The 23,634-nt window shown below is 40.4% G+C and overlaps 1 protein-coding gene across 2 annotated transcripts in view; it reads right to left on the reverse strand.

Annotated features, from left to right (window-relative positions):
- EPSTI1 (epithelial stromal interaction 1) overlaps nt 1–23,634 on the reverse strand; it is a 96,244-nt gene that overhangs the window by 13,009 nt on the left and 59,601 nt on the right. The window contains exon 8 of one of the 2 annotated variants that reach the window (XM_065901961.1): nt 16,334–16,417. In XM_065901961.1, the coding sequence (XP_065758033.1) occupies nt 16,334–16,417 (84 nt within the window). Of the gene's footprint in view, nt 1–16,318; nt 16,418–23,634 lie in introns of both variants that reach the window. The other variant, XM_065901960.1, reaches the window with a different exon arrangement.

The following is a 23,634-nucleotide window of genomic DNA, read 5'->3' on the forward strand; positions in this document are numbered from 1 at the left end:
TAAGCTACACATTAATCCCTAAAGCACAATATTTAATCTTAATTTCTCCTGAGCACCAATGACAAGGGAAAAAAAGTACTCATTCAGTCACTTCACAAGTATTAAATGCTGAGGATTGTGCTAGAGACTTACTTTTTCACAGTGTCATAAAGTCTTTCACTTTAATTTCTGTCACTGTATAAGCATGGATTAAAAATCTACCAAGCAACAGTACTACTTATACTAGGCTTATATTAAAATAAAGGAAGTCCCAGTCTTCCCCCTCACCCATACAATCATGTTCAGTTTTTGTGTGTGGTTTCATCTGTCAATTGCCTTGTTTAAAGCATGAATATTCTTCTGTTTCTTAATTAAAAAAATAAAATAGCATTAACATTTAGCCTCCTACCATGGAGATATACATCTCTATTACTACCTCCATTCCAATGCCACTTCCCTTCCTGGTATACCACCATCCTCATCCTTCATCCTGACAACTTTGTTTAAGTTTCACTGTGGTGAGGGAAGAGTCCTAGGGGTCTTACCACTCCTCAGCTAGATTTCCAAGCCACCCTTTTTTCAACTCTAGCCCTCTGAGGTACCAAGTGTGTCTAATTCCACATCTGTATCAGGACTGCTTCAATATCAGTATTACATGTCTTGAAAATGAGTTCTGCCTTCTCCTGCTCTTCCTACCAGCTTCCAAAATTGTGCTGATAACGTTTTTTGCTGCAGCCTCCTGATCTGCACTTTTGTTCTACATACTGGCTTATGCCTTTTTAAAAAGCATTCCCTTTGTTGTCTTTTTAGGGGATCTAGGGAAAGAGGGACTGGACTTAAGCAAATGAAATGTTTTGGAAGTGCAGTGTTTAACCAGACCTTAATATTCTGAAGCAAAAATTATACCAGAATTCTGTTACTTGATCCTCACAACAATTCTCAAAGGCAGGCAGATAGCATTTTTTGATGAATGAATGGATAAACATTATTACACTTGTTTTATAGAAGAGGAAACAAAGGATCAGAGACTCAGGTTAAATGTTTTGTCAGGGGCTAAATGGCTCCTAAGTAACAAAATAAAGACGAGAGCTTAGACTTTTTTGTACCTAATCTGTAAATATGCATCCAGTATAGGCGATGGAGATAAAGGATAACTTGTCACTAGTTAATCATACTCAAGAATAAACAGCCAGGTTGGATGCATGAGACAAGTGCTCGGGCCTGGTGCACTGGGAAGACCCAGAGGAATCGGGTGGAGAGGGAGGTGGGAGGGGGGATCGGGATGGGGAACACATGTAACTCCATGCCTGATTCATGTCAATGTATGACAAAAACCACTACACTATTGTAAAGTAATTAGCCTACAATTAATTTTAAAAAAAGGGGGGGAGAATAAACAGCCATATCTAGAACTGTAGAGCCCATTTACACTCAAAAATTCTAGCAGAATCTATCTAATCTAAGTTCAAACCTAAATCCCTCTTGTCAAAGGATGCTGATTCTTCCCACTTATATTAACCCATTTCTCCAAGGAGCAACTTCTATATCCAGCCATTCCAAGTTTGATAACATGAACCCTGGACAAACTAAATTAGGACATCAATCCTAGATATGAGACAAAAGAGATTTTAAAAACCTTTGAAACATATATTTTATAGATGTGTATTACCACATATTTCCTTAAAATAATTTTTAAGATAATTTTTTCAGCCTTGGCAAAAATGATCCTGAAACTTATCTGGTAAAAGATATAATAGCAAATAGCAATAAAAAAAATTCCTGAGAAAAAGAAATGAGTGAGAACCAGCTTTCCCAAATATTAAAACATATCATGAAACTGCAGTAATTAAAACAATTTGAGTTCAGGAAAAGACTTACTACATGGAAGCACAGCTTACCATAAGTTGTTTTGCTAAACCCTCACAGGAGAGAGAGTTCAGTGAATGATGATGGACTAGCTGACTACTGTGAGAAAAAATCAGAACAAGATCCTTTATTTTTATATCAAAATAAATTTTACAGAGCCCCAGGACTTGAACTTAAAAGAGGGAACCATAGAAGTTTCCAAAGGAGGCAAGGGTAAATGTATTTATAAACTTGGAATGAGGAAGCTACAGACTCATGAAATAAAAGGATTAATAAATTTGGCTACATCAAAATTCAAAAATTCAACTGGGATAAAAACTTAAAAAGATGTTTATGACACACATAGGCTAATTCAGTTATTCTTCCATTCAGTCATTCAACAATATCTGAGTGCATATTGTGAGGCAGGCTTGCATCTATGTGATGGGGATACAATAACAAGACAGATGAGATCCTTGCTTCTTAAGAGTTTATGTTCTAAAGAAAGAGAAGGCCATGAATAAGTGAGAAAAATATCCACTGATAATCCTATGCAGAGGATTAAACATGCTGTTGTGAGGCTCAGTGGCTCAGTTCTTATTTTAGGTGGAGGCTCAGGGAAGGCCTGAGGAGGAAGCTAAAGACCTTATATAAACCAATAAAGAAAACACAGCCACCAAACAGAAAAAGGGCCAAGCAGAGGAGGAGGAAGCTGGCAGCTAAACCACGGAATGCCTGTAAATTTAAAAATAGTCATCATTTTCACACATAGTCAAAAGAATATAATTCAAAACAATGAGATAAAAGTTTTTCTTCTGTTGACAAAAACTAGAAAAGTTTGATAGAGAATCAGGTACATTCTAGCATTTCGGTGGAGTGTCTAATAAAAAATTAGTTTTTGGAGAGCAGTAACCATAAATATTTAAAATGTACACATCCTTTGCAGAATGTTCAAAGATGTGTAAAAGGAGAGGCACATCTGAATTACTGAAACAGTTAAAGAGAAAGACTTCATGCATATTTACAAGGACCTGGCACAGATGATGTATGGCATCATCCATACAATGGAATATTATGCAACAGCTCCAAAGAATCAGATAGATGGCAGAGAGGGGGTGCCTATGATAAGATCTCTAAGATACATTAAATGATAAAAGTAATGTTCAGAGCAGTTTGGAGGGTACTGTTCCAGGTAAACAGAAAAGATACACATATATCCATTTTTAACTCTTATATGCTGGTATACATATCTTAGACATTTTTATGTAAAATACATACTAAAATGTTAACTGTAACTATCATTGGTGCTCAAAGCATGGCAGGTAGGTAGGCAGAGGAAGAAAACTTTAATACCATAAGTAGTGTTTGTTTTAATCTTTGAACCATGTGAACATTGCTTCCTCAAACTATCCAGAAAGGTTTATATCTGTGTGGGAGACCATTTCTGTTTCTTTCTGCTTTCCTTTATTTAAAAATCCCCATGGATATCTAGTTTTTAATACACAAAAATGTAAAAGAGCAAAACACTACATCATGAAGCCAAGAACTGTCAGGGAAGGCAGAAAAAGAGGACAGGAAGAGACTAGCACAAAGCGTCCTGTTACAGAGGCGAGGACAGGGGCGGGGGAAGACACAGAGCAGGAGGGGGCAGGAGGGGAGTCGACGCGCATCCACGCAGGGCCACGACTCCAGGTGGCAGAAGGGGGTGCTCGAGTTCCGCTGCACTCAGGGTTTTTATTCTACAAGCAGCAGAGTGTGTTTACTAGGGAGAGGCTGGTTTTCCTTTGGTGCCACGAAGGATAATTTCAACTAATTAATTTCTTCTGCTGAGCTGACAGCCACTGCAGATGCATCTGCATGCTTTATAAGCCTATTCCTGGCTCATTGATGCAGTTCTCACCCAGAAGTGCAACACCTCCTTGGACAGATACAAAACAAGTCATTCCTGTTCCAAGGACTGAGCTTTGGACACTAAGAAAATAAAAATGCTCTCCAAGTCGGAGGGACATGACACACAGCATCTGAGACACTGTCAAATCTCATCTCACTCAACACATATTTGTGAAGCACCAACCATTTTCCAGACACCTGGATTCAGGCTGAAGGTACATATGCAAAGTAGACCCATCTCCAACCTGAAGGAAATCACAGAATAATGAGGAAGACAGACCTGGGAAACAACTGTGACACAAAACAGAAAGAAAGGCATCTCTGGACACAAGTTCAAGCAACATGACAGGAGAAGAAGAAGGAAGGGATGCAGACGAGAGACAAGGAGCAAATGATCCCGGACGCTCGATACTTTAAATGCACCCACGAAGGCTCCCAGGGGAGAGAGCATGTGTCTTCTCACCGCTCTGCTTGCCTCCCTACGTTCAGTCGGAGCTCCATACAGAGAAGGTACTTAAGTCCTCTGATAAACAAAATCTCATTTTGGAGGTGCCAAAGCAGAACCTCCTGTAAACACTGGCCAAGTCAGATGTGTGTGTTAGTCGCCCAGTTGTATCCGACTCTTTGTGACCCCATGGACTATACAGTCCATGGAATTTCCCAGGCAAGAACACTGGAGTACCATTCCCTTCTCCAGGGGATTTTCCCAACCCAGGGATTGAACCCAGGTCTCCCGCATTGCAGGAAGATTCTTTACCAACTAAGCCACCAAGTAAGTGTTTAGTAAATGAGGACAGCACTGCAAATGGTGCCACAGTCTGTGCTGGTCCTGCTGGGACTGCTCTTGCTGGAGGAAGGGCTGTGATGGAGCAGTGCTGGGGGCCCAAGCTAATGGCAAGAAGTAAAAGGGTCACCATTTCCTGCCAGAGGTTACAGAAATCACTTCTCTGAGTTGCATTCTACCAAAGGCTCGACTAAACAATAAACAGGTGTGTACAAGGCTGGCTGCATGAGAAAGCTGATGAGTTCAAAGGCATGTTCCAAAGCAAGGCTGTGGTAATTGGAGACTAGGACAGGGTCATTTTAAAATCATGTTCGAATTCCAGTGGGGTGTGTTCTGACATGGTTCAGCTTGACAGCATTATATGTAAACATTAAAGTGTCATCACCAGGGCAGACATGCTGCTCCCAGGAGAGAATGTTCTCTCAACTCAACAAGGGAAAAAGGATAGTGGAAGCAGGAGAGTTGATGCCATGAACTTCAAGAACCCCTACCTTTGGATGTTTAAAAAAACAACAAAAATCAGGAGAAGAGTTTGGGGCTGGGGATAGCTTAGAGGAGCCTTGGTTCTGCAGCTCCCCACAATAATGCCTTTCCTCAGAATAAAGATGGCATTGGCTATGAGAAAAAGTGGAAATGAGCTCAAATTATTGAGAGGAAACCAACCAAATCCAAGGAAATAAATACTCATGGGTAAAGTAGGAGAGTGAAAAAATAGCATTAATAATGTGTACTCCTCTCTTACTGTGCTGTGCTAAATTGCTTCACTCATGTCTGACTCCACAATCCCATGGAACATAGCCCGCCAATCTCCCCTGTCCATGGGATTCTCCAGGCAAGAATACTGGAGTGGGTTGCCATGCCCTTCTCCAGGAGATCTTCCCGACCCAGGGATCAAACCCAAGTCTCTTACGTCTCCTCAGGTGGCAAGCAGGTTCTTTATCACTAGTGTCACCTGGGAAGCCCCCTCTCTTATTAGTTATTGTTAATCCTGTCATTATTTAATATAAAGAAATGGACTTTCAGCTACAATAGTCATTGAGTTCTCTATCTCCCACCCAGAAATACTTCCTATCAAATTTCTTCCAACTTACAAAAAATATTTTTTTATCATAAAGCTTGCTTTTATATGGTGGAAAATGTAAGAAGTATAGAAATTACAAAGAAAATTATAATAATCACTCATAAAAACCCTCTACCCAGAGATAAGCTCCTTCAACATGTTAGTATATTTTCTTCATCTCTTGATTTACATATATACAGAGATTGTAACTGCTTCTCACCACCTCGGATCACATTTGCAGGTTTACCACATGCCAGGCATTAAGTTAAATTCTCCATGTACTCGCTCTCATGTAATCTTAACAGTGTCATGAGGTAAACAGCATGACTATCATCTATAACAGAAAGTAATCCGTACAAAGTACAACAAGAGAAGAGGTAGGCTTCAAGACTCACCCAGACTCTATTTTATAATCACTTTTTTTTCATTTTCACATAGATAAGCACATTCTTACATCATTGAAGCATAGTAGTAACTGTTGCATGGTATTCCAGACTTCAAAATCCTCAACTTCTCTACTGCTGAAAAATTATTTTAAACCTCCCATTAAGCTGATTTTAAATATAAACTATCCTATCCATACAGCTTGCATGCATTTCTGATTATTTCCTCAGAATAGATGTATACCTTTTGGATCTAAGACTTTTATTTTAGGAAACTCTTTAGAATTCGATATTGTCAGAGATTCCTTTGGTGCCCCTCTTATCAGTAGCAGTATGAGGGAGTCTGTAATTTTTTTAATAGCTAATGATGTAAACCCTCCTCGCCCCAGCAAACGCACAAATTATTTCTTATTTAATCTTGTGATTATTCTCTCAGTTGAAGTGTAGATAAGGTTTTTCAAACTACCTCAAATTCCACTGAAATTTTTACTGGAATTGCATTAAACTCATTAATTCACTTGGAGAGAACTGAAGTTATTACAGTATTGAATTTTACCACTCAGGAGCATCAGCCCTCCCTACTTTATTCAAATTGATGTTAGTGGATTACAGGAAAGTTCTCAGGTATTCCGGGGCTTTTTTAGGTTTGGGGGTTTTGGATGTGTTTTTTTAGGGATTGAGCAATTTTTTATATTGTTGCTTTTCGATGAAATCTTTCTATCCCCTATTTTCTCATTAATTTTTACTAATATTTGAGGGTGTTATTGATTCTTACATATATGTTTTATGCTGTGCTTAGTGGCTCAGTCGTGTCCGACTCTTTTTGACCCCATGGACTGTAGCCCACCAGGCTCCTCTGTCCAAAGGGGATTCTCCAGGCAAGAATACTGGAGTGGGTTGACATGCCCTCCTCCAGGGAATCGTCCCAACCCAGGGACTGAGCCCAGGTCACCCACACTGCAGGCGAATTCTTTACCATCTGAGCAACAGGGAAGCCCAAGAATACTAGAGTAGGTAGCCTATCCCATTCATTCTGCAGGGGATCTTCCTGACCCAGGAATCAAAACAGGGTCTCCTACATTGCAGGTAGATTCTCTACCAGCTGAGCTACCAGAGAAGCCCTAAAAAATATGGAACACTTCACGAATTTGCACGTCATATATATATGAAGTGAAGTGAAGTGAAAGTCACTCAGTCGTGTCCAACTCTTTGTGACCCCATGGACGATACAGTTCGTGGAATTCTCCAGGTTAGTATACTGGAGTGGGTTGGCCTTTTCCTTCTCCAGGGGATCTTCCCAACCCAGGGATTGACCCCCGGTCTCCTGCATTGCAGGCGGATTCTTTACCAGCTGAGCCACAGGGGAAGCCTATATATATATATACACACACATATATATACATATATATGTATATATATAAAATCAACTCATTTAATTCCATTTGTTCTAAGCACTTTTCAGTTGATTCTCTTGGGTTGTACAAGCAGATTGCTCTCATCCATAAATAATAACTTTTATTTCCAATAATTAGATAAAACTCCTTTTCTATTTTTGTCCTATCAAGTTAGCTAAAACAGTTCTCAAACCTTGTCCCATGCAATACTGAAGGTTTCTTCCCCTTCACTAGAAAAGAATTTTTCATCAAATAACACTAAAAAGCATTAGGTTAGAATTTCTAGAACAAATACTTGTTGGTGGGAGGGGTTGCAGATACCCTTATGTTGTTCACTGTTCTAATATTTTACCATTGAGATTAATGTTGGTTATTGGTTTCAAAGACTATATGAATGTTAAGGGAAAAAAAAATTTTATCTCTAGCTTACTATGTTTTTTTTTTAATTGATAGATTTTAACCTATCAGTGCCCATTTTTTGGCAACTACAGAGGTAGTCAAATTCTTTTTCTCTCATGATCTCTTTTTCCTCTCATATTTTGGGCTTCCCTTGTGGCTCAGCTGGTAAAGAATCCACCTGCAATGCAGGAGACCTGGGTTCAATCCCTGGGTTGGGAAGATCCCCTGGAGAAGGGAAAGGCTACCCACTCCAATATTCTGGCCTGGAGAATTCCATGGACTGTATAGTCCATGGGGTCACAAAGAATCGGACACAACTGAGCAACTTTCACTATCATATTGCAGTGATATAAAAAGTTATAATATATAGGTAGTCATCTTTGCACTCCTAGAATAAACTTAACTGTCTTTGTAAATGATATGAGAAAAAAATCCCATTAGCTAGAATTTGCTTTCAGATGTTAATCTCTATAAATCTGTGTGTGTGTGTGTGTGTGTGTGTGTGTGACATCATGAGAATGACAGTTAAATAATACTAATTCTAAATTATTTCATCTTTTTCCTTGCTCTGAAACAACTTGTAGAACACAGGAAAAAAAATATGTTCCTTGAAAATTCTAATGAACCTACCTGTAAATTTATCCAAATTTAACTTGTTAAGGGAAAGTAATTCTCAGAAAACTTCAAAATCACCTGCATTTTTGTCTTTAATTCTTTGAGTCAGTTTAGAGTTTTACATTTTCTCATAAAACCATTCACTTAATCTTTTCTAAAACTATGGTTCTAGCCCCTCATTTATACTGTTGTGTATTTGCATTTTTACTAATATTTTCTTGATTAGAGTTACCAGAGATTTGTTCATTTTGGTGACCTTATCAAAGAAGAAGCTGTTGGATTTTTATAACAGCTGTTTCTTCGTTTTTTTTTTTAATTAATTTCTATTCTTAATTACTTCCTTCAGTATTGTTTATTGTTCTTGTTTTAAATTCTTAGGTTGGATACTTTAATTTTCTGTTTTGAGTACTGGTTGAATTTAAGTTGTGATTTTTCTTTTTCTGAGTACAGCTTTGCGAGGATTCCCATAAGCTGCTCTCACCATAATTTCTAACGTAGTCTAAAATCATTTTCTCTGTCATTGAATAATTTAAGTATGTTTTCATGTTTTGGTTTGTTTTTACTTTCCAAATGACTATATAAAATCAACAACCATGCAAAATCAGTAAGTGCACTCAATGTATCAGAAAAATTTTAAATTCCTTGTAGGTAGAAAAGGAATAAAATAACTTATATGGAGAAACAAGTGTGCAGGATCACCTGGATCTGAGTTAGCTGTGTTTCTGAAGCAGATCTGAGAGAAACTAAAGATGACCAGTTGGAGACGTGCTTTGAGAGGAGCTCGACAGTGGGTTCTTCCTCTCCCACACCGGCACACACAGCCGCCTTCACTGACACAGTCCCTGAGTCACGCAGAGTGGAGGAGGGGTGCTGAGCTCAGAGGAGCTGGACAGTGTCCCAGTACATGCTGACCGCAGGAGAACAAGAGGCTGCCACATGCAGAAGATCGGCTTCTGTATATCTTAGCTTGGCCAGGGGCTTCCTTGGTGGCTCAGATGGTAAAGAATCTGCCCCAGATGCAGGAGATCGGGGTTCAGTCCCTTGGTCGGGAAGATCCCCTGGAAAAGGGAATGGCAGCCCACTCCAGTGTTCTTGCCTGGAGAACCCCATGGACAGAGGAGCCTGGCGGGCTACAGTCCACAGGGTCGCAGAGAGTCGGACACAGCTGAGCAGCTAATACTTTCACTTTCACGTGTCCAAAGAAACACTAGGAGATAACCAAGAATCACCAAACATTTGAGAGAGAAAACTACATGAGATAAAACTTACATCACAGAGGGAAACAATACTGTTAAAATAGTAAGTAGACAATGTTAATGATTGTGTAACTATCATTAATGAAGAGATCAGAAAGGATATTGCACTTATAAAGCAGAACACTGCTATGAAGAAGTCAGCCAGCAACAGTGGTAACTAAACAAATTCAATGCATGGGCCAAATAAGCAGAATGACAAAATGATTTTAGGAGCAAGATGATCTAGCAAAAGGTTTCTCCCAGAATGCAATGGAAAAGGCCAGACAGGAAGTATAAGACAAATGGTTAAGAGAGACAGAGGAGAGGTCTAGCTAGAATTTCCAAAGCTACTTGATACATATCCAAGAAACAGGGAGTAGGGATGATAATAGGGAAGAAGTGTGAAAAGAAAATAGAAATTTCTCAGAACTACAGTAAGACATGTCTTGAGCTTAAACAGGCCAACAAAAGGTAATACAAAATTAAAATAAAAACCACTAAGAAATTTCTTATGATAGGGAGGAAAGGAGAGGAGAGAAAAAAGGAAAAGTAAATAAACAGGACAGAAAATTCAGAGTCAAGAAAATAAAGAATGGAAAACAAAAAATAAATTATGCAGAAGAAAATAGGCAAATATACTTGTAATCACAATAAATGAGAATATATTAAAAAGAGATTATGATTATCATTACCATCTTTCTAAATTCCATATATATGCATAACAGTAATGCTATATGAAAGACAGAAAAAGAGACACAGATGTATAGAACAGACTTTTGGACTCTATGGGAGAAGGCGAGGGTGGGGTGATCTGAGAGAATAGCACTGAAACAAGTATACTATCAAGGGTGAAACAGATTACCAGTCCAGGTTGGATATATGAGACAAGTGCTCAGGGCTGGTGCACTGGGATGACCCAGAGGGATGTGATGGGGAGGGAGGTGGGAGGGGGGATCGGGATGGGGAACACATGTAAATCCATGGCTGAATCATGTCAATGTATGGCAAAAACCACTACAATATTATAAAGTAATTAGCCTCCAACTAATAAAAATAATTGGGAACAAAAAATAAAGAGATGAAATAAAAAAATAAATAAATAAAAAGAGATTATGAAATTGGGTAAAGAAAAATCAGCCATTTTTGTTACTAAAAATCTAATTTAAGCCAAATGACACAGAGAGGTTAAAATTAAGTAATGGAAAAAGAAATTGCCACAAAAGTTCTAGCAAGAAGGATGGCAAAATAATAGGATCAGATAAAATTAAGACCAACAACCATCAAGGTGAAAATCACCAAATGAGAAGAGTAGTCCATTTCATATTGATAAAATCCTGTACTGAAAGGCTGGCTTCCCATAAGTCATGTTGGTTGGAACTACTTCCCATATCAATGGCTGAACCAATCACAGTCAATGAGAATAGAATTCCCTTGATCAGTTAGACCATTTGCAAATGCATCCCTGGGCTGACTTCTTCTGACTTTTCTGAAACAGGCCATGCTAAGTAGGATGAATACATGAAGGGGGGAAAAATGGGGTTTTAGGGGAGAGGTAGGTAATCAACACTATTTGCTACACCACTCTGAAATTATCACAACACACAATTTTTCTTGTGCAGTATTACTACCAAGTGATTATTCACTATAAAATAAAAGTACAGTGTTTTATTTGTCTTCTTTTAATAGTTCATCTCCTCCACAAAAAAGTAAACTTTAGGAGAGAAGGGGCCTTGTCTATCCTGTTTCTAGTTGGAACTTCAGTATCTTCCAGAAGGCTCAGTACATAATAGGAGCCCAGTCCCTGTTGTTGACAGAATAGATGGATGGATGGATGGATGGATGGGTCGGGGATGAATACTGGGATGGATTACTCCAAGATAGAATAATATCAGAATAATAGAGTAAAAAAAAAAGCCATAAAAGCTTTAAATGGTATAAATAATGTCAGAGTTACAGGGACACAGGGATTGCAAAAAGACCACTGAACCACTGAATTGAATGTTCAGAAGGGATTTTATCTTTAGAGAGCAGTTTCAGTAAGAGCGTTTATGAATATAAACCAGAATGTAAAGCATTAAGGACAAAGTGGGCAATAAAGATGTGATTATAGTAATATTACCTCTGTCTTTTTTTTTTCTTGGTAGAAGCAGAAAAGGTGATAGTCCTGAGGATAGCAGAATCAAGGAAGAAGCAGGCTGGCTTGTTTATTTTACTATGGCAAGAGTCAGCACGCTTGTTAACAAAAAGCATACTAGTCAACAGAAAATATACTGAAAGTATAGGGTGAAGATGATGCTTTTGAACTGTGGTGTTGGAGAAGACTCTTGGGAGTCCCTTGGCCTGCAAGGAGATCCAACCAGTCCTCCTAAAGCAGATCAGTCCTGGGTGTTCATTGGAAGGACTGATGTTGAAGCTGAAACTCCAATACTTTGGCCACCTGATGCAAAGAGCTGACTCATTTGAAAAGACTGATGCTTGGAAAGATTGGGGGCAGGAGGAGAAGGGAACAGAGGATGAGATGGTTGGATGGCATCACCGACTCGATGGACATGGGTTTGGGTGGACTCCGGGAGTTAAGTGATGGACAGGGAGACCTGGCGTGCTGCGATTCATGGGGTCGCAAAGAGTCAGACATGACTGAGCAACTGAACTGAACTGATAGGGTGAAAAACTGAAATGAGAAAGTATTAGCCAGTCAGTCGTGTGTGACTCTTTGCGATCTCATGAACTGTAGCCCACCAGGTTCCTCAGTCCACGTAATTCTCCAGACAAGAATACTGGAGTGGGTTGCTATTTCCTACTCCAGGGGATCTTCCCAACCCAGGGATCAAACCCAGATCTCCTACACTGCAGGCAAATTCTTTACCACCTGAGCCACCAGGGAAGCCAAGGGAATGACAAATAAAGTTTTGGAAGCGGGAAGTGAATCAAATGTAAAATACTGAGAAGTTAAAATTAAGGAAGAACCTACTGTCCCCAAAGACCAGAGTCATGGGAGAATGTGAAAGTCAGGGACGGATGGAGCAGGCTCAACATGCGGTCACCTCAATTCAACTTAGAGAATCTACTCTCCAGTTTCTCCACAGTAGGTGTTCATCAAATACTTGTTGAATCAAGGGAGCAAGTAAACACATGAATGTGTGTATTAGTTCCTCAGTCATGTCTGACTCTTCGTGACCCCATGGGCTATATAGCTCACCAGACCCCTCTCTCCATGGAATTTCCCAGGCAAGAACACTGGAGTGGGTTGCCATTTCCTTCTCCAGGGGATCTTCCCGACCCAGGGATCGAACCCAGGTCTCCCGCATTACAGGCAGATGCTTTACCATCTGGGCTACTAGGTGAAATCAAACACATGAAAAGATGTGATGATACAAATGTGTTATGTCTCCCTACCATAAACATGATTCTTCTCATTTTCTTAAGCAAAACCACTGAAGTGATAATGAGTGACAGACTCTAATGGCCAGGGAACCTTCCAGTAGACATTTTTTAACAATAGACTGAGCAAAAAGGGAGAGAAGCAAAAATAAGGTAAATATCCTTACGTATTCTACCATTATTGAAGTCCCTAGTGATGGAACTATCTATACACTCATTATTCACTTTATTGAAAGCTTCAGTAAGTAAAAGGGAATAATTTATGTAAAAAGAAAATGTTTAATCAATAACCAGAAAAATATATATGTATCAATATTTGTCTGACTCCAGAAGAAAAACAAGATTAAGAAATAAAAAGCTTAATTTTCACTGTTTAAAATAACTACTCAACCTGAAAATTAAATAGCAAATCTGATTTTCTAATCTGTTGAGCATGCTCTTTGTAAAATGTTCTACATTTAAAGGTTTTCACATTCTAAATATACCAAACTTTATAAAACAGTATTTAAGATTCACTAGTAGTTATTTTAAAATACATCATGTCTACACTGATTTGTAACACTCCCCTTAGTATCTGAGTACCTCAGGATGTGGTAATAAGTTTAAAGATCACAGAAAAATATTAATACTTCCATGTCATTTGATGGACATCGTTGAAAATATAACTTAAATATATACTAGATTCAGTTTCTACTTGCTAATTACTAGAATCTTACATTAACACTGCTTATTTAACTGTGGATTTCAATATGAAGCCTTTGTCAAAGGAAAAATAATTTTTTTTTAAAACACCAAGAGATGAAAATGCTTCGTGGCTTCTTTATTGCTTATCATACTTGTATTCAGTCACTATGTCATGTCCAAGTTTTTGCAACCCCATGGACTGTTAGCCCATCAGACGCCTATATCCATGGGATTCTCCAGGGGACCATTCAGACCCGGGGATCAGACCCACATCTCCTGCAGGCAGGCTCCTTAGCAGTGATCCACCAGAGGCACCTCAATGGCACTTGGCTGAGTCATTAAGCCTGGTAAGTGGCTTAATGACTAAACTGACAACTTACATTATTTCTTTCAGCAGTTTAACAGTTGAACCGCACATGGAACAATGGACTGGATCCAAATTGGGAAAAGAGTACATTAAGGCTGTATATTGTTACCCTGCTTATTTAACTTATATGCAGAGTACATCATGTGAAATGCTGGGCTGGATGAAGCACAAACTGGAATCAAGATTGCCGGGAGAAATATCAATAACCTCATATATGCAGATGACACCACCCTCATGGCAGAAAGTAAAGAAGAACTAAAGAGCCTCTTGATGAAAGTGAAAGAGGAGAGTGAAAAAGCTGCTTGAAACTCAGCATTCAAAAAGCTAAGTTCATGGCATCTGGTCCCATCACCTCATAGCAAATAGATGGGGAAACAATGGAAACAGAGACTTTATTTTCTTGAGCTCCAGAATCACGACAGATGGTGACTGCAGCCATGAAATTAAAAGACATTCAATCCTTGGAAGAAAAGCTCTGAGCAACCTAGACAGCATATTAAAAAGCAGAGACATTACTTTACTGACAAAGGTCCACCTAGTCAAAGCTATGTTTTTTCCAGTAGTCATGTACGGACGTTGAGAGTTGGACCATAAAGAAAGCTGAATGCTAAAGAATTGATGTTTCTGAACTGTGGTGCTGGAGAAGACTCTTGAGAGTCCCTTGGGCTGCAAGGAGATCAGGCCAGTCCATCCTCAAAGAAATCAGTCCTGAATATTCACTGGAAGGACTGATCCTGAACCTGAAGCTCTAATACTTTGGCTACCTGATGCAAAGAACTGACTCATTGGAAAAGACCCTGATGCTGGGAAAGATTGAAGGCAGGAGGAGAAGGGAATGACAGAGGATGAGATGGTTGGATGGCATCACCAACTCGATGGACATGAGTTTGAGTGAGCTCCAGGAGTTGGTGATGGACAGAGAGGCCTGGTGTGCTGCAGTGCATGGGGTCATAAAGAGTCAGACATGACTGAGGGACTGAACTGAACTGAACAGATGCACAAAACAACTCAGTGACAGCCACTTATTTTGTATGTTGGATGAAGCTATGAGAAAGTAAGGGCTTGACCTCTGTTGGGAGGAGGGTAGCACTCAAAGGGTCAGTTATAACAACAACAGTTAGTACACATTTCATAATATGAATATGTTATAATATGATTTCCACACTCAATTGCTATAATAAGTTACCCTGTAGAGCAAAGACATAAGGGGAAAAATCACACCAAATTAAGGAAATCAGAATGGGTGTTAGAATTCAAAGTAATTGAATAATTGAAGAAACAGACTTGAGGGATATCCTGGAAGAAATGACAGGATATATTTAGTACAAATAGAGCAAGAAAAAAGTTGCAAAATAAATATGGGGAAGATAATGGTCTCCCACTAGCTGAACATATTTTTTTTTTTTTTCTTTTTTAAAGGACCTGAAATAAAGTGGCCCCTTGGAGCTGACTCCCATCTCTCTCCTCACTCTCATCCTTGGTTGAGGAGCCTCTGAGCCTATGAATCAAAGGCAGGTATGACCATCAAGTCACAATACTGTTTTCAGTTACCCTGTCAGAAATTTCCTATTCTAATAAGTACTTTTCTCAGTGTTCATTTTCCTGATTTCTATTGCTCATTTTATTTGGAACACTGTGATTTTTTTTTGAAACACATCACATATTTGTATATGTGTTGAGTATGCATTGTTTCATTCTTTGGGTATTTTTAGATGAACATTTAAGCCAGTGTCACGATTTTGTGTGCCTGCTTTTTTTTTTCATTATGCATTATCGTGGTCTCTGGACATTATTTGCAATATCATATATCTTTAATTTAAAAAATGGCAGTGGCATTTGTTATATTTTGTATACCAGAGGTTCCCAAGTGTCCTGGAACTCCACTTAATATTCTGCAACAACATAACTGGGAAAAGAATTTGAAAAAGTATAGATGCATGTTTATGCCGTGTAACTGAATCACTTTGTTATATACCTGAAACTAACACATTTTTAATCAACTATACTCCAATACAAAATAAAAAATTAAAAAAAGAAGTTCCCAAGTGTTCTGTCATCTCCCTGAACAGGTGGCACCAACTACAGCAGATACACTGTAGCCCTCTGAGGCTAAGCAAGTAGCAGGAACCAGGAAGTAGCTGAACAGAAGCCGCCATCACACCCCCATACTCTTAAGGCATGCTCACATCTCACCATTTCTCACACCTATGGTGTTCTGTTTTGTTTTTAGGATTTTCATGTATGTAAATATTTCTGTTCTCAAGCCCTTCAGCATTATCTAGTACCACAACGAAATACTAACATGGTCTTTGAATACCTTCTGGTGCTGTTCTTCCTTCATCTTTTGCAATTTTTTATTTTCTTCTTCCTTTAGAGTATCCATATAAGCCCGTCTTCTGGCCTGTAATGGTATAGAAAAAAAAGAATCATGAGAAAAAGCATCACCACAATGTCTGCTGCCTACCGTGGGTCCAGTTCTAACAGCTCGACCTGAGCATACAGCAGGCTGTCCATGTACACTTGTTTAAAATTGAGTGATTTATGCATACGTCTGCAGATGCCCCTTGGGATGTACAGGAAGAGACGAGTATAAGCACAGCCATCCGGCACACTTTAAAGGATGCTCTAAACGTTTGTTTAATTAGGCTTTAAAAAATATCCCCTCAGAGATAATCAACATAGTTTATTCCTTCTCGTGAGAAGGATTTGAAGCAGAGGAAAGTTAAATATATTTTTTCAAGACTATTTCAACGAGCTGATGAATATCAGAGGCAGGCAGTGGTGACACTGAGTGCAGAAGCACAGACGTGTCTGCTGCTCATTAATGCTGTCCTGTTAAACAGCCTGTCGGCTGGTGACTGACGCTGCGTAATTCCAGAGACGGATTTCTCTCCCGGTCTTTGTGTCCCTAATCTGTACCTGGAGTTCATTTCTGTGCCTGAGAGGGAAAGCAAAGTCCGTTCAGGAGCACAGAAGCCATCATTTCTGGCTGAATTAGGACCTCAAGGGGGAAGTTCGGGAGAGTCTGCACACACAGTTAGGGTCCTTCAGTCCCAGTGACTCTCCATGTCAGGGTCCCCGTCCCCCCATGGGCACAGAGACCACACGTGTGGGAATTGATGGGATTTCAAGTATTCCGTCTGTTCCTTTGCCATGCCCTTTCTCTCCCTCACACTGATTTGCAGCCCACCCTCAGGAAGGCAGAGAGGGCAGCCTGATAAGCTAACACGTGGGAAATCCATTGTTCTCATAAAACTACCCGCAGCATCATGGCAGCAGCGACATATTTCAGGCCCTAGTTCTTTGGACTAATAATCCATAAAGCTTCTGTAGCCTGGTCCCCCCTTTTCCCTTACTATAATTTTTCTCAAGTACTTCTTAATTCATCCCTCCATTTCTGTCACTATAAAACCCATCTTCCAGCAAATAAGAAGTACTCGCCGGAAAGAGAGATCCTCAGGATGCCTCAGCTGTAGCACTACTAAGTAGAACTGCGGCACTCCAGATGTGCCCAGTGTGTTCAGAAAGCCCACATATATCCAAACCCTGCCACACTAGACAGGCGCATGCAGCCTAGGACTTTATCCATATCACCTGGGCTTCCCAGGTGGTGCAGTGTTAAAGAATCCGTCTGCCAATGCAGGAGACACAACAGATGGGGGTTTTATCCCTGGGTCGGGAAGATTCTCTAGAGTAGGAAATGGCAACCCACTCCAGGATTCTTGGATGGAAATTCCATGTCAGAGGAGCCTGGCAGGCTACAGTCTATGGGGTCGCGAAGAGTTGGATGTGACTGAGTACACATGGGCACAGCACACAATATTTGACTTAGAAAAAAATGGTTAGACACATAAAGTGTCGAAAAAGTCACAGAATCTGGGCAGTTCACAAGGCATCTCAGCTACAAAGAGTTCAGAGTTACTTGCAGGCCCAGTACTTGCTTACCCAGCTGTGATCCCTAGGCAGGACAGGAAGTTCTCTTCAAAAATACGGACAATGACTCTTGATCACTGGTTTTCTTTATTTTTATTCTCATAATGAGATTTTAATCTTGAGAGTTGTGTGTGCGTGTATGGGTATCACTAGCTTTCTTAAAGTCTCAGAAATTTCTATGTAATTATATTCATATAATTGTTCTATCAAAAAGTATTAACATATTAATGATAAATTTGTTACTCAACTACACTTTTGCTTATCCTCCCCCACAACCTATACTAATAATATATTCATTCAATAAGCAATATTTCAACCTCCTACGCACAATCCCTGAGGTCAGATAGGACCCCCGGCCTCAAGTACGTATAGCCTAGTATGGAAGTCAGACAGAAAGATTAATAAGATTAATGATTACAGTATAGCATGAGAGGTATTGTGATAAGGGATGCTAAAAAGGACATTGAATTAAAGCAGATCAAGGACACCTTCTCAAAGCGGGAGACATCAGGTTGCGTTTTAAAAAGTAGGAATCAGACTAAGCAGGGGCAGGACATTGTGTGAATAAATGAAAAATGGCATTGTATTATACCAGGTTGTTCGGGCTGTCATAACAAAGAACCACAGACCGGGCGGCTTAAACAACAGATGTTTATTGCCTCACATGGAAGCTAAAAGTCTAAAATCAAGGTGTCTACAAAGTTGGCTTTTTTAAAAAATTTTTACTGGAGTATAGTTGCTTTACAATGTGATGTCAGGTTCTACTGTACTGTGAATCAGCTATATGAATACACATATCCCCTTTTCTGGACGCCCTTCCCATTTAGGTCACCACAGAACTCAGAAGAGAGTTTCCTGCACTATACAGTAGGTCCTCAGCTATCTATTTTATACACCGTGTCAGTAGTGTATATATGTTTCTTCTGATGGCTGCGAGGGAGGGATCTATGCCTCCCTCCTTGCTTACAGATGACAGTCTTCTCACGTCTCTTCACATCATCCCCCCTCTATACGTGTCTGCTCCTGTGGCCTTTCCTAGTGGATTAGATCTCCTTTTAACTTAACGTCCTCTGTAAAGACCCTGTCTCCAATTAAGTGCACATGCTGAGGTACTGGCAGTTACGACTTCAGCATATAAATTTTGAGGGGACACAATTCAATCCATAGTAAGCACTGCATTCCCATTTCAGATGGTGAAGTGAATATGTTTCTGCTCCATGCTTTTCTCAGAAGTCACCCTAAACAGAGGAGGAACTGAAACAAACATAAGCCCTAGTTTCAAACCCCAAGAGAAACCAGTGTACTCCGACCAAAGATCCATGAGGACAAAGCAGATGAAGAAACACTAAGTGGCCAGGAGAGCAAGGAGCAAATCTAAAGCCTTGCTGCGGGGGGGTGAAGTCGGGGGAGTGATGCAGGAGCCACAGGAAGGCAGCGTGCCCCACAGAGCAACGTGAGGGCCCCAGAGATGGATGCACCAGCGACCGGGAAGGCGGAGGGATGAGAGGAAGGCGTCCACGTCTGCTTCCACCCCGACAATTCAGGTGCTAATGCTCCCAGCCTGACAGGAAATCACAAGTGTATCCTCTGGATCAACTAAACCAGACAGGCCTAGGACAGAAGGCAGCCGTGTTCAGATCCCAGGGTGAGAATGAAAGGATTGTGTAAACTCCTGCATACCAGGCTGCGAGCCTCTGGGCCCCCTTCTTTGAACTTTTATACTGCTCCCTGTACTGTTTCCTCTGAGACATAGAGGGTGATATTTTATCCATGAAACAAGAACAGGTAGCTGTTTTTTTTTTTAATCCAACAAAGAAAAGGAGCTCTTAGAAATTAAAAATATCTCCTCTTCCCCACAAAAAGACAAACTAGTAAAATATTTAGAAGATAAAGTCAATAAAATGTGTGAGATAACAGAAAAACTTATGTATACTTAAAAATGTTATATACATTTTGTATATAGCATATATGGCAGGCTGTTGTTGTTCAGGCACTAAGTCATGTCTGACTCTTTACAACCCCATGGACTGCAGCACGCCAGGCTTCCCTATCCTTTACCATCTCCCAGAGTTTGCTCAGATTCCTGTCCATTGAGTCAGTGATACTATCTAACCATCTCATCCTCTGCTGTCCTCTTCTCCTTTTGTCTTCGATCTTTCCCAGCATCAGAGTTGTTCCAAAACATAAATACAGCAGATATATATATATATATGTGTGTGTGTGTATATATATATGTGTGTGTGTGTATATATATATATATGTGTGTGTATATATATATATATATATATATATATATATATATAGAGAGAGAGAGAGAGAGAGAGACAGATATAGATATATACATAACTGCCCTAAGTTCCTGGTACAGAGCTCAGAGCTCCTAAAACCTTTATAATTTCCTAAATGATAAGAGCTTTCAGAGCATCTCTTGTTCCAGTCTTTGGTCTTTGACCCCATCTCTGACTCAGGGCTCCTAAAACCCTGTGATTTCCTAAGTGATCAGACCACGAGGAGCACCTTTTGTCCTACTGAGGCAACTCCATGTGGGCTCCTGAATGATTCCTGCATGGGGCCTGGTCACCAGAAGAACCAAGTCATGGTTAGATGTTTGGAATTTTCAGTCTCAAACCTCCATCCTCCAGAGAAGAAAAAAGAGCTGGAAATGGAATTAATAACTGATCATGCCTATAGGAGGAAGCCTCCATAAAAGTCCCAGAAATATAGGGGTTCAAGGAACTGTTGAGTAGATGCACATACCCATGTATAACATATCCACCAGGAGGGTGGCCACACCCCAACCCCACAGGGACAGAAGCTGCATAGAACCCTCCCTGGCCGTTCCCTGTATCTTTCCTCATCTGGCTATTCATCTGTATCCTTTATCATACCCTTTAACAAACTGGTAGACATAAGTAAGTATAGAGTAGAATGAGTTTTGTGAGTGGCTCTAGCAAATTAATTAAATCCCAAGTGCAGGTCGTGGGAATTCTTTTTTGGCTGTACCCCATGGCATGCAGGATTCTAGTTCCCCAACCATGGGTTGAACCTGAATCCTCTCAATGGAAATGTGGAGTTTTAACCACTGGACTGAGCACCAGGGAAGCCCCTTGTGGATACTTTGGATTTGTAACCAAGTTGGGCAGAAGCTCTGGGTCCCCTTGGGACCAATCACTTGTGACTGGCATCTGAAGTGGGGAGCAGTCTTGTGGGACTGAGTCCTTAGCCTGTGAGATCTGATGCTATCTCCAGGCAGAGAGTGTCAGAACTGAGTTAAATTGTGGGACATTTAGCTGATGTTGCAGAACTGCTTGGTGGGGAAAACCCGACACACGTTTTGTATCAGAAGGGCTGTGTGTGTGTGTGTGTGTGTGTGTGTGTGTGTGTGTGAGAGACAGAGAGAGAGAGAGAGCGAGCATGCACGCACACGAGGTAGTGTAGGAGTTAAGGATACACTAAGGAGGGAAAAGATTAGAGTTTTTTCTAATTCAGTATGCCAGGAAGTAAGTGACTAACACACACACAAGGGGGCGGAGGGAGTAGTCAAAGATAAATTAAAGGGGAAAAAATACTTTTTTATGAAAAAGTTAGAAGATAAATCAAGGAAGCCTAAGATTTGAATAATAAGAATCCCATAAAGAGAAAATGAAAGGAAATAAATCAAAGAAATAACACAAGAAAATCATCTAAAACTAGAGATAGATTTCCAGACTGAAAATGAATAAAAATGACCCTCACGCTAAGGCACATCATTATGCAATTACAGAATACCAGAAAAAAGTAAAACAGAAGGAGATACAGAAATATTTCCAGGGGAAGCAAGGGAAAGCCCCCAGATAAGTACAAAATTCAGATGGCCTTGCATTCCTTAGGAACGAATAACTCAAAGTCAGAAGAGCAATGCCTTCAAAATGGTAAAGGAAAATTATTTGCAATTTGGAATACTTACTAGAAATTTGCAAGCTGAGTATGAGGGTTGAATAAAGATAGTTTCAGACATGTAAGGACTTGAACATACATCTTCTCTTGGGAAGCTACTACTAAATAATATGCCCCACCAACACAAAGAAATAAAGCAAAAAAGAAAAAAAGAAGAAGAAATGCGACCCAGAAATCAGGGAACCCAACACAGGAAAGCAATAAAAGCAATTCCCCGGATGATTTTAAAGCCCTGATTCTCGTCCTTGGCTGCACACTAGAATCACCTGGGGAGCTTTAAAAACCTAAAGCCCAGGCCACAATACAGCAGGAGCCCTGGGGGCGTGACCCAGGCATCAGGGAGCTTTAAAGTCCCCCCCACCCATATGATTCCAGTGAACAGCTGAGGTTGGGAACTACTCCTTGAAAGGACAGTCCCAGAACAATAACGCTGTAGGAGGCTTCAAAATCAACCAGCCCGGGTGAAGTGAGGAGGGAGGTCTGCAAAAGGGAAAGAAACCCAGAATTGACAAGTTAATCTGACAGTCACAAAGTGGAAAATTGTATGGAAATTTGCATCAAGAGGCACTTTGTAGAACACTCACAAAAGCTAAAGGAAGGCAGTCAGATGTTCTAAGGAAACTAAGAAAATGAAAAATAAAATGAAAGATTCCCAAAGTTATAAAAGAGAGAAAATGTAAATTATAACTGGATTGGCAGTGAAAACTATTTGCAGAGTCATAATAAAGGAAAGCCTGAGATACTGAATGATTAGATGGGGAGAATCAGGGGGAAAAATTCATAAGATTTAAAATAGATGAATCAACAGATAACCATATACTTTACTAACATCAGTTCGGTTCAGTTCAGTCGCTCAGTCGTGTCCGACTCTTTACGACCCCATGGACTGCAGCGCTCCAGGCCTCCCTGTCCATCACCAACTCCCAGAGTTTACTCAAACTCATGTCCATTGAGTTGGTGATGCCATCCAGCCATCTCATCCTCTGTCATCCCCTTCTCCTCCTGCCCCCAATCTCTCCCAGCATCAGGGTCTCTTCCAGTGAGTCAGTTCTTCGCATCAGGTGGCCAAAGTATTGGAGTTTCAGCTTCAGCATCAGTCCTCGCAATGAATATTCAGGACTGATTTCCTTTAGGATGAACTTGTTGGATCTCCTAGCAGTCCAAGGGCATCTCAAGAGTCTTCTCCAACACCACAGTTCAAAAGCATCAATTCTTTGGCACTCAGCTTTCTTTATAGAAAACTTCATTAACATATTCAGAGCCAAATAACAAAAGACAGCTAAGGGAGTGTAGCTGGATGAATAACGGCCCCCTCAAAGAGCTCCACATCCTAACCCCTGCACATTGTCTGTGAAAGCGTTAGTCGCTCATTCTTGTCCGATTCTTTGCAACCCCATGGACTGTAGTCCACCAGGCTTCTCTGTCCATGGAATTCTCCAGACAAGAATACTGGAGTGGGTAGCCATTCCCTTCCCCAGAGGATCTTCCCGACCCAGGGATTGAACCCAGCTCCTGGTTGCAGGCAGCCACCAGGGAAGCCTCAGAAGCTGTCAGTGTTACCTTATATGACAAAAGGGACTTTGTAGAAATCAAGAATCGGGACACAGAGAGGGGCACCTGTGTGGTACGGGTAGAACCAATAGAATCACAGTGGTCCTTATAAGAGGAAGGCAAGAAGGTCAGAGTAGAGAGGAGGTGATAAGACGATGAGATTAGAGTGAGCCACAGGTCAAGGAAGGGGCTTCCCAG

This window comes from Muntiacus reevesi, chromosome 11 (assembly GCF_963930625.1).
Source record: "Muntiacus reevesi chromosome 11, mMunRee1.1, whole genome shotgun sequence".
NCBI lineage: Eukaryota > Metazoa > Chordata > Mammalia > Artiodactyla > Cervidae > Muntiacus > Muntiacus reevesi.